The 12,322-nt window shown below is 40.4% G+C and overlaps 1 protein-coding gene across 2 annotated transcripts in view; it reads left to right on the forward strand.

The window, feature by feature from the left end:
• The window catches only part of SUMF1 (sulfatase modifying factor 1), a 103,686-nt gene extending 95,163 nt beyond the window's left edge, over positions 1–8,523 (forward strand). For both annotated transcript variants that reach the window (XM_058726161.1, XM_058726162.1), the window contains one exon: positions 7,405–8,523. In XM_058726161.1, the coding sequence (XP_058582144.1) occupies positions 7,405–7,515 (111 nt within the window). In that variant the 3' untranslated portion in view covers positions 7,516–8,523. The remainder of the gene's footprint in view (positions 1–7,404) is intronic.
• The last annotated feature ends 3,799 nt before the right edge of the window (positions 8,524–12,322 follow it).

Raw genomic sequence — 12,322 nt, forward strand, 5'->3', positions numbered from 1 at the left:
CTAGATTAAGAGTGGCAGTTACAATTAAATTATTGAGCTATAGACTCTGAAATTAGATCTGAGTTGGAGTTCTGTAACTTCTTGCTAGTGTGTTGTCTTAGGAAAATTACTTAACCTTTCTCAGCCTCAGTTTTCACATTTGTAAAATGCACACCATAATTGCACCTACTGTATGGTTCTTATGAGTAAAGAATGGACCAAGTATATAAGCATGACTAATACCATCATCATTAACCATCATGTTTGTTATCATTAGATTGTTTTTTCCCCTCTCCTTTTGAATAAGGAGCCAACCAATGAACTAACTTGAGAGGCAGAATCCTTGAAATGATTCTTTCGGCATAGATGAAGATCAGTAAAAGAAAGGAAATTGCTGTAAAGAAAAAAAAAATGTTGAAGTTCATTTCGAAAAAAAATCACCCTGCTTAGAAGAGGACTTACTTTTGATCATGGACCAGAGCTAGTTGGCATGATTAAAGTAAGCTCTGATGATTATTCATAACTTTTTGAAAGTCCATCTGAAGTACAGCTTTAGTAATGAGAAGAGAGCACAGAATGAAAAACTATGAGTCAACACAGCATTGGGTTAAGAGCCTAGACTCTGAAATGGGATTGAAAAGGCTTGGATCCACCACTTACAAAACCGGGTGACCCTGGGCACACTATTAGCATCTCTGTGCCTCAATTTTTCCTGTGTATACAATGCAGATGTGAATAATACCTTCCTCAGAGGATTAGTGGGAGGGCTAAGTGAATTAATACATGTGAATTTTTTAGAACAGTTCATATAGTAAGTACTCAAGAAATATTAGCTGTTGTTCTTGGATGTTGTTAGACTAATCCCTGTGGGGTATTTATCCCAACTCATAATATGGAGGAAATCCTCACTCTCCTGCCATTTTACACCAAGATTACTAAGAAAGCAGTTGATTTAGTTGTCAATGGCAAGAGCAGTGGATGTGAAATTGAGAGACCAGGATTCTGCTGAGGTGATTTTATATAATGATTTCTTTTTTTTCACAATGAGCTATAATTTCCTTAAAACTTCCCTTTATTCCTGAAAGTTGTCTTCTCATAAAAACCATATTGCTGTCCCACTTGACTTCAGAGCCCCAAGGCTGGTAAGTCATTATCTTAAATGGATTGTTTCTGAGTCCAGGATCACATTCTTAGTGTAGATATTGAGATCAGTTTTACACAATAATTATCCATTTTAATGAAAAGGGGCTAATACAGGTCCTTGCCACTACCTGTGTTCTTAATTAGTAAAATGACCCATATTTCAGCCACTCAAAGACCTAACATCATTAATAACCATTTTTGGTGCTAAAAGTAGAGTTGGAAAAAAAGGAAAAGCAATGAGGACATTAAAATCAGGCCATTTTCTGCTTTAAATATGTGTTCCATTAGTTGCCCATTATTCGAATTTAAAATGAACTACTTATTAATAAATGTTTGCTGAGTGAATGAGTTCATTTGAAATGGAATGGTGATGTGAACGGTCTCTCTTATGGTGGTCCTGACCTCCCAAACTTTAACTTACAGTGAGCCTTGCTTTTTAGGGCTCAGTTCTTCACAGCCATTTAGGTTAATGGAAGATTTTAGGGTCTGCTGTGATCTCATAAAGACTAGCTCTTTTTGTTGTCACTGATTTTAAGCTTCTTTGTTTTACAGAAGCAAACATTCATTACATGAAAATTAGAAAATAATAAACATAAAAATGAAAATAAAAACCACTCATCCTGCTTCCTGAAGTAAACTGTTGATAGTATTTTACCCACACTTTTTGGTACACTTCTATTTCTTTTCCCCCCCAAATGGAATTATTCATTATGTGCCAGGGTCTTCAGATACGGCTGTTGTAAAAATCTCTTACGTATCATGGATCTTTTTTCTACACTCTTATGTCACAGCCTCACGTTCCTTCTGAACACAGTGCTCCGGGCAGGCATGGTTTGTCAGAGTTGTCCCAGCCTGCATTTTGTGGCATATGGACATCTTATTTTAAAATAGTTTTTTATATAATTTGAGGGATAAGTTACATATAGAAATATGCCATCCAACAAAGACCTTAGTCCCATGCCTTCCTACACATATTCCTCATTTTCCCCATTTTTATAGCAAATACCTTTGGCATTTATGTAGCAAATGCACAGTTGACCCTTGAACAATGTAGCACTTAGGGGCACCAACCCCCCAGGCAGTCAAAAAGCCACATAAAACTTTTAACTCTCCCCAAACTTAACTACTAGTAACTTCCTGTTGACCAGAAGCCTTATCAAGCACATAGTTGATTAACACACATTTTGTGTGTTGTATGTATTACATACTGTATTCTTTAAAAACTTTTTTTAATGCTTATTTATTTTTGAGGGAGAGACAGAGCATGAGTGGGGGAGGGGCAGAGAGAGAGGGAGACACAGAATCTCAAGCAGGCTCCAGGCTCTGAGCTGTCAGCACAGAGCCCAACGCGGGGCTCAAACACATGGACCAGGAGATCATGACCTGAGCCGAAGTCAGACACTTAACCGACTGAGCCACCCAGGCTCCCCTTACATACTGTATTCTTAAAGTAAGTTAGAGAAAAGAAAACAATAAGAAAATTATAAGGAGAAGAGGAAATACATTTACAGTAGTCCTGTATTTATTGAAAAACTGTACCTAAATGGAACTGTGTAGTTCAGACCCATGTTGTTCAAGGGTCAGCTGTAAATCCATATTCGGATACTGGCAGTATTATCTTTCCAACATAAGGTTTTAAGACCTGTAGAGAAGCTGGCTATTGGTTTTGTTTTAGTGAGAAAGCAGATGAACCCCAAAGTGTCAGATAAGACAAAGTTAGTTTCTATAATTAAGAGTGTTATGTTCATTATAAAGTAACAGTTACAGTAACTTCCATGTGTCTGATGCTTTGCTTTTTTATGTCAAGATAAGATAAAAGATTTTTAAAAATGTCTTTTAATGTTTATTTTATTTATATATTTATATAGAGAGAGAGAACGAGTGGGGAAGGGGCAGAGACAGAGGGAGAGAGAATCCGGAGCAGGCTCTGCACTAGCAGTGCACAACCTGTGAGACGAGACACTCAACCGACTGAGCCACCCAGGCGCCCCAAGATGAAGCATTTTGACATTTTCCCATTAATAGCCCCATTTCATCGATGGGGGGACAGATTGAGAAAGGCTTTAGCTGATGTTAAATCGCTAATGTGTCTTGGATTTTGCTCTTTCTTTTCATAAATTAGTGCAATGTTTGTCATGATTTCCATTTGTATAAACCCCAAATTCTTTCTGGTGAGAAGACCACCTGTAATGTAACTCCATCCTATTTACCCATGTTTCCTGCTTTTTATCACTTATTGTCTTTATACAGTGATTGCTTTTGCCCGGAATTACTGTTCTCCAAACCTTTGGGCAACTCAGTTCATCTGGCACCACCTCAGAGAGGCCTTCCCAGGACACCTTGTCTAAAGTAGCCACCTAGTCAGTGCCACTCCTCTCTCCCTATTTTACTTTCTTCCAAGCTGACCACTACCAGAAACCATCTTGAATTTATCCATTCATTTATTGTCTAACTAATCCCTGTTGAATGTAAGCTTCTTGAAGACAGTTGCATTGTCTGTCTTGTTCCCCATCTTATCCCTCGTGCCCAGAATAGCATCTAGCATGTTGTGAAATCTCAAATATTTAATGAGTAAATAAACCCTGCTCTGACATGATCAGGCTATGGCCTTGCTATCCCCTTAAGTTGCCTGAATTTTTCCATTTTCATGCCTCTGATGTCATTGTCTTCTCTACTTAATATACCTTCTTTCTTCCTTTCTGAATTGTATAAATCAGTGCTGCTCAAACTGCAGCCTATTGGCCCCATAGCATCAGCAGCACCTAAAAGGTTGTTAGAAATGCAAATTCTTGGACTCTGCACCACATGTACTGAATCAGAACCTTTAGGTGTCTGGCCTGGGAATAGGTACTTAAGCTCTTCAGGCTATTCTTTTTTTTTTTTTTTTTTTTTTAATTTAAATCCAAGTTAGTTAACATAATAGTGTAATAATGATTTCAGGAATAGAATTTAGTGAGTCATCACTTACATATAACACCCCATGCTCATTCCAACAAGGCCCTCCTTAATTCTCATTGCTCATCTAGGCCATCCCCTCATCCAGCACCCCTCCAGCAACCCTCAATTTGTTGTCTCTATTTAAGAGTCTCTTATGGTTTGTCTTCCTCTCTCTTATTTTTGCTTCCCTTCCCCTATTTTATTGTTTCTTAAATTCCACATATGAGCAAAATCATATAGTTGTCTTTCTCTGACTTATTTCACTTAGCCTAATACATTCTAGTTCCATCCACATTGTTGCAAATGGCAAGATTTCATTCTTTTTGATTGTCTTCAGGCTATTCTTAAATGTATACTCAAGTCAGAAGACCACTGCTGTAATTATGTCAATGCAGCCATGGCCCAGTTTTGCCTTCTAGAAGTCTTTACTAAAGACTTTGGCATTCTACAAGGAACAATTCCTTCACCTGAATTAGTAAAAAAAAAAAAAAAAAAACAAAACAAAAAACAAAAAACCTCAGACTCTTTTAACCCTAGCCTGTTTTATAACCGTTTGATGTACAGCCATTGTTTCCGCAACCAGCCTGTGATCTGCAGCAGGACAGGACCATGCGTACGGTCAGGCTTCCTCTAGGCTGTGCACAGCAGGCAATCAGGAAGTGCTTGCTTGTTTTCTGCCGTGTGTGGTGCAGTTATGGAACAAGAATGTCCATGTCTAGATGCCTGCCTCTCCCTGAATTCGATTCTTGCTCCAGTGTCAAATTCACTACACATAGTTGGTAGCACGGAGTCCTGGATTGTCCCCCGGAGTTTGATTCTAGAAATACCAAAGCACTGCTTGACAGCAGCCTGGTGAGTAGGGCCTCTGTGGGATGAGGCTTCTGCTGCATCCCCCTGTGTGATAAACTAGACATTTTAGAGGTGCACGCCAGGCACAGGCAGTATAGTAGATGCCATCAGCTTTTCACTCTTCCAGGTATATTTTTTTATTCATCTTCCCTCTCTCTGCCTGAGTATTGGTAATATGTTATATTCCTCACTGACCACAGGGAAAATGAGAAAATTGGTTGCTACTGTTTCACTATCTATGGAAGACAAACCACTGTGTCTTTCTTTTTATGATAGATGTACTCTGGAGAATTTCTGTGGCAGCTTTGGAGATAATTTTTTTTATTTTTAATTAAGAAATGTTTTTAATGTTTTTCTGATTTGAGAGAGAGGAGGGGCAGAAGGAGAGAGTGAGAATCCCAAGTAGGTTCCATGCTCAACAAAGAGCCTGATGAGGGGCTCAATCTCAACAACTGTGAGATCATGATCTGAGCTGAAATCAAGATCTCAGCTTAACTAACTGAGCCAACCAGGCACCTCAAGAGATCATTTTTATGCAGGTTAGAAACACTCACCTTTTGTTTGAGAAAGGAGAGTAAGAATTCAGAAAAAAATAAAAACCTCTTTCATGCAGACCTATCCCCCCGCCCCCCTGCCCCCGAAATGATCTCTCCTTCCTGAGTCCCAAAGTTTCTTTGTGTAGTAGTTTCTGTAACCACCTGGCGGAGGCTTTAGTTTCACTGGGCCGACTCAGCATTAATGCTCATGCTACACAAGATAACTAGTTTATTTTCATTCTCTGTTATTTTGGATCAAAGTACAGTCCTAGAATATGAGAGTTTTGTGCATGGTTGTTTTTGGAATGTGGAAACTTTTGATGTATTTAAGTCAGCTGTGGTTATTCACTGAATACCTACTAGGTCCCCATCCATGAGTGTTAGTCCTTCTTATTTGTGCAAGTATGCATGTACGTGCAGGATGAATGCATTAGAGGTGGGAGAGGAGCATGAGATGTGCTGTCTTTCCATCTAGGAGTATAGAATCTTGCCTCGGAGGCACATGCGCCATGGTCAGACCTGGGTTCGAATTCTGCTTCCTTCAACACCTGTGTCATCTTGGATGACTCATTTAATTCCTCTGTGCTGTTATGATTAAATGAAATAACACTTGAAGTGTCTAACGTGCCTGACATGTACTAGGTGCTCAGTGTCTGTGTGTGTGTGTTTGTGCACATGTATATATGTGTTCTCTGTCCCTGTAAAAGAAAACAGATACAAAACATCCCACACACACAGTAGTAGATTTATAGCCAATCCAAAAGCAGTGTATTTCAAAAAATGTTTTTCACAGCCTTTCATACTTTTTATGTTCCTAGGCTTGTTTTTTAATTTTTGCCAATCTGAATCAAAAGAATGAAATCTTGCCATTTGCAGCTACATGGATGGAACTAGAGGGCATTATGCTAAGTGAAATTAACCAGTCAGAGGAAGACCAATATCACATGCTTTTGCTCATATGAGGAATTTAAGATGCAAAACAGATGAACATAAGGGAAGGGAAGGGAAGCAAAAATAATAAACAGGGCGGGGGACAAAACTAAGAGACTCTTAAATACAGAGAACAAACTGAGGGTTGCTGGAGGGGTTATGGGTGGGGGGATGGGCTAAATGGGTAAGGGGCATTAAGGAAGACACTTGTTGGGATGAGCACTGGGTGTTATACGTAGGGGATGAATCACTGGATTCTACTCCTGAAATTATTATTGCAGTATATGCTAACAAACTTGGATGTAAATTAAAAATAACTAAATAAAATTATTTTTTGCCAGTCTGTTGAATATTTAATATGTTAATGGTACTCATAATTAATATTTCCTTGATTGCCATTTAGCTTTACTTTTTGCTTTAATGTCATATACTGTAAATGTGAAAATAACTTTTCAAATTATAAAAGTAACGTACACTTACTGTGGGAAATTTGAAACTCCACTGCGCAAATATATTGTGGTCCATTTTGAATCATCAGTCTTGTTTCCTTGACGTATATAATTGTGTAGCTTGAGATCATACCACACACACAGTTTTGCATTCTGACTTTTTCATTTAACTGTGTGTGTATCGTGAGAATCTCCTGTGTCATTAAGTATTACATAAAAAACATGACTTTTAATGACTGCTGAGTAATCCAGCTTGTGGATGTGTATAACCTCTGTAGTCATCGGTTGTTCCTTTTTTTTTTTTTTACTGTTCTAAGCAATGCTGGTACTAGCATCCTTGCACCGTGTCTCTGTTTATAAGGTAACTACTGGTCAAACTCTGGACGTGCTGCCCTCTTTAAAACATACGTGCTAAGTAGGCCTGAGGGGGTGTTTGGGGTGGGGCGGGGCGCGGGGAAGCCCTGTCTCCAGGTAGGCATGACTTCCCAGTAGCTGGTGCTCGGGTGCAACATGCATTTGACAGTTTAGAGCCTTTAAGCGAGAAACTAAGCACTCTCCCCTTTCCCTTCGTCTCTGCGCAGTCCTACTGCTATCGGTACCGCTGTGCCGCTCGAAGCCAGAACACACCCGACAGCTCTGCTTCCAACCTGGGCTTCCGCTGTGCGGCCGACCGTCAGCCCACCACGGGCTAAGAGCCAAGAAGAGCTTTCCTACGCCCAGAAGTCGCGTCTGCCCCGCCCTTGGCTTTCCTCAGAACGTTGAACAACCTCGAGTGAAGAATCCCCACTCCGAGCTGGGTCACATACCTGCCCAGGGGCCAAAGGAGCTGCCTCGCGGGACCAGACTGCTGACCTGTGTCAGCGTGCGTGCTTTATGGTGTGGCGCACTTCTGGAGATCATCGCTGTGCTTTAGTTTGGAGAGTCTCTCAAAGAGGAAGGGGGTGAAGGAGACCCTGGGCTAAACTTCAGAAGGCATGGGTTCTTCCCAGGCTCTGCCACCAGGGCTAGACCTCAGGGTCCCACACTTGACCTTCTGGAGCCTCAGTGACCTCGTCTATCCAGTGGGGGGGATGCACAGCATGATCTCTGAGGCCTTCTTCGACAAATTCTATGCGTATATTAGATTCTATTGTGATTTCATAGTAAGAGTTTATGACAGATTATTTTTTAGCTATTTTTTTCCATGTGTGAACCTTGGGTAATACTAATCATGTAAAATAAGAGTTCTCTTATGTATTATTTTGAGAAAAGGATGGGGTGGTGGAAAAGGTGGTGGTGATGAGTCTTTATATTCATACTGCACTTTGTGTTTTCAAGGAAATCAGTGTCTTTTACATGGTTAGGATGAATCCCACGTGGGCCCCTGGGGGTGCACTCAAGTTCAGCAGTCTGAACATGCAGGAATGTCTGTGGGGTGACTCTACTGTGCTTTATCTTTTAACATTAAGTGCCTTTGGTTCAGGGGGGCGGTTATAAGCCCTATATCCCCCCCTCTCCCCAAAGCCTTCGGTGAATGTGAAATGTATGCTACACGAAGAAACGTTTAATTCTAGATGGAGGAGAAGAGGAAAGAGAACCTTGAATTAACTCTATTCAGGGTATCCAGTATTTTATAATAGGGAAGTAGGACATCTTGTTGGCTGTGGAATATCAGATGCTCTGAATCCTGCACTATGTCGAATAAACTGGTATCTGCTAAAGGAGGCTTCCTTCTCCTGTTTCTCTCCATTGTGTTTTCTTTTAAAGAAATGTCTTTGTGACATGTATGTATTTTGTTTGCTATAAAGCTTTCATGTCCATTGGATACTTGACAACTTTGATGTGTGAGCAGTTTGCGGGAATTTTTGTTCCAGAAAGCAAAGCCATTTGGCCAGGAACCTTATTATAACCTTGCTTCTTTGTGCCTCAGTAGATGGGGCAGAGGCAGGGGCGTTTGCCTCTGTTAGTGGTCCCGAAAAACCCGACAGTTTCGCTTGTCAGGAGAGCACCTTGTTCTAAAGCAATGGTTCTCAACCAGATGTCCCTTCATCAGGATCCCATCCTGATTCCCCAGTCCTTGAAGATCCCAAAAAGATGGGTCATTTGAAAGAAATGGCTCATCTTTATGTCAGTGTTCAAAAATTAAGTCAGATAATACTCATAAGTATTCCACCAACACTTGATTGCTGCTTTCATACTTAGCCACCTAACATTAAAACATTTGTCTTAAAAAACAATCATGTTGCTGGGGTGTTCAGCTATATTTGTTAATCTGTCAGTTTGTGGATACAAAATGTTTCTCTGCAAACTTTTACCAACTGATGATGAATTCCAGGCAAAACAAACAAAAAATGCACTTGCTTAATTGAAAAAGCTAATGTAAAAAATAAGGTGTTTTATTCTTAAAGTCATCACTACTCAAGTACAGTTTTTGTTTTACTTGTTACCTCCCACCTGCTTGAATTTTTTTTTAACACAGTTATGTTTTTAGTGTGTATATTTAGATTCTTGTTAATGAATGTTATATAGCATAAATATTTTTGGGTGTGTTTTGGCTTAGTCTTCGCAATTGATTTTTAGCAGCAGCATAATATTGGAAAGCATTTAAAATTAAATCCCAAAAAGCCTTAAGAACCACATTTCTAGGTTATTAACCAACAAGTACACCAAACTATAGACAGCTGTGACCGCCACACCTCATACAACTGCGTACTGACCTGTGAACAGACCAACAAGATAGCGATCGGATAACTTCAGCTTTAATGCCATAGATTCGTTCCTGAAAAACGTGTTTTTGCATGCAGAAAACAGGGGACATAAGGGAAAAATATGGCTAGGGTAGACCACTCAAAGCTTTAGGAACTTTGTAACTAGAACATAAACAAAAATAATAACTATCCTATGAAACACAGTAGCTCCATTAACTATCCAGGGGCATTTGTAGCCAGTATCCCAGCCTGAGTCAGCCCTTTGCAGCCATATGGGATTCCTTCTTTGTTCTCCAGGATGTAAGTTCTGAAAGACATTTGCTTTTTTTTTTAATGTTTATTTTATTATTTATTTTGAGACAGTGAGTACAAGCGTGAGTGCATGTGAGCTAGAGTGGGGCAGAGAGAGAGAGGGAGAGAGAGAGAATCCCAAGCAGGCTCTGCTCTGTCAGTGCACAGCTCAACGCAGGACTCCATCCCACAAACCATGAGATCATGACCTGAGCCGAAATCAAGAGTTGGATGCTTGGGGCAACTGGGTGCCTCATTTGGTTAAACGTCTGATTCTTGATTTTGGTTCAGTCATAATTTCATGGTTCGTGAGATGAAGTCCTGCATTGGGCTCTATGCTGACAGCTCAGAGCCTCTTTGGGATTCTCTCTCTCCCTCTCTCTCTGTCCCTCCCCAACTCACAGGTGCTCATGCTCTCTTTCTCTATTAAAATAAATAAACATTAAAAAAATAAAAAGAGAGAGAGAAAGAGTGGGATGCTTAACTACTGAGCCACCCAGGAGCCCCAAGGCATTTGCTTTTAACAGAGACCAGTTCAAAACTCAAAATATTGGGGTGTACACTTCTTGATCACTCATTTTTTAAGGGGTATGGGCATTGTCTTCGTAACATCTTTCTCTGCACCCTCAGCTTTTCAGAAAGCTTAATTAAGTGGTGGAAGGCACAGCAGTTCTTGAAGCCGCTAAATGAACTACTGCTTGCACTTCATGAGATTTTTAATTTCTTTTTTTCTGCAAGTTCCATATATTGCTGAGGTTTTCTGTTAAACTACAAGAAAGTTTACCCCTGATTATCACAAGGCATACTTCAGATTGCATATGCCCCAACATGACTTCTGCATTCTCCTGTCCTCCATTGTCTCTTTACTGGTCACATATTCTGCATTAAAGAAATACTTATTGTAGCAGTACAGACTATTTGGTTGATGTGCTAGTACCAGTATTGAAAATCTGGGTTTTGTTTGTTTAAGGAGCTCTTATGTTGGGTCTGTGCTTATAACTCTTATTTTTTGCCCCATTGAAGGATGGAGGGACTTTGAGGTTTGGTCTTCAGTCTGCTTTGGTCTTCATTCCTGGACAGTCTTAATTTATTTTCAGGGCCATACCTGCTGAGCCAAGTGGGAAGTAAGTCATATCTTCTTTTTTAAAGCCTTGTAAACATGATTAGAAGTGGGGAGGGAATGGAAAATGAAGGTGATGGTGGTCAAGAGTGAAATTTCCCTTTTTTTTTTAAAATTTTTTTTTTAATGTTTATTTATTTTTGAGACAGAGAGAGACAGAGCATGAATGGGGGAGGGTCAGAGAGAGAGGGAGACACAGAATCTGAAACAGGCTCCAGGCTCTGAGCTGTCAGCACAGAGCCCGACGTGGGGCTCGAACTCACAGACCGTGAGATCATGACCTGAGCTGAAGTCGGACGCTTAACCGACTGAGCCACCCAGGCGCCCCAGTGAAATTTCCCTTTTGGAAAATATCATATTACATGGATGCCTCAGACTTTGTGTCATTCAGCTGAAAATAGAATATTGATGTGCATCAGTTTAGACATTTTATTCCTCTCTTCTTCTTTTTTTTAATGTTTATTTATTTTTGAGATAGAGTGTGAGGAGGGAGGGGCAGAGAGAGAGAGAGGGAGAGAGAGAATCCCAAGCAGGCTCCATGCTTCTCAGCACAGAGCCCAATCTAGGGCTCGAACTCACGAACTGTGAGATCATGACCTGAGCCAAAATCAAGAGCCGGACGATTAACTGACTGAGCCACCCAGGCACCCGTCTTCCTCTCCTATCTCCCTCCTCCTCCTCCTCCTCCTCCTCCTCTTCTTCCTCCTCCTCCTCCTCCTCTTCTTCCTCCTCCTCCTCCTCCTCTTCTTCCTCCCCCTCCTCCTCCTCCTCTTCCTCCCCCTCCTCCTTCTCCTCCTCCTCCTCCTCCCCTTCTTCTTCCTTTTGTACAAAGCTTCTCTGTTGTCACTATGACACTGAAGAAATGGAAGGTGCTGTTTATTTTAGTAAGTATTGATTTGAGGTGTGGTAAAGTAGTAGCTCCCAACTAGTGTATAGGTAAATTCTATTTTCCCACAGATTTTCTTTACCAAGAATTCTGCTTTTGACATAAAATAAGGCAATGGGCCTTTGATCCACAAGAATCTCAGAATTCTAGTCCTCACCTTTTCAGAATAGATCATGTTTTCAAGCTACACATACAATTACTGCATGTGGTAAAATGCATAGTTGACAGTGAAAAGAATATCTTGAAAAACACTGTGACTTATGGTGTTTTTTCTTCTGAGACTTCAGGAAGTTCATAAGAGACTGGTGTGATATTTATTTATTTTTAATTTTTTTAAGCTTATTTATTTATTATTGAGAGCACAAGCTGGGGAGAGGCAGAGAGAGAGAGAGAGAGACCCAGAATCTGAAGTAGGCTCCAGGTTCTGAGCTGTCAGCACACAGGGCTCAAACCCATGGATGGCAAGGTCATGCATGACCTAAGGGCCCCAAGGGATTTATTATTTTTTTTAACAT

Source organism: Neofelis nebulosa, chromosome 4 (genome assembly GCF_028018385.1).
Source record: "Neofelis nebulosa isolate mNeoNeb1 chromosome 4, mNeoNeb1.pri, whole genome shotgun sequence".
NCBI lineage: Eukaryota > Metazoa > Chordata > Mammalia > Carnivora > Felidae > Neofelis > Neofelis nebulosa.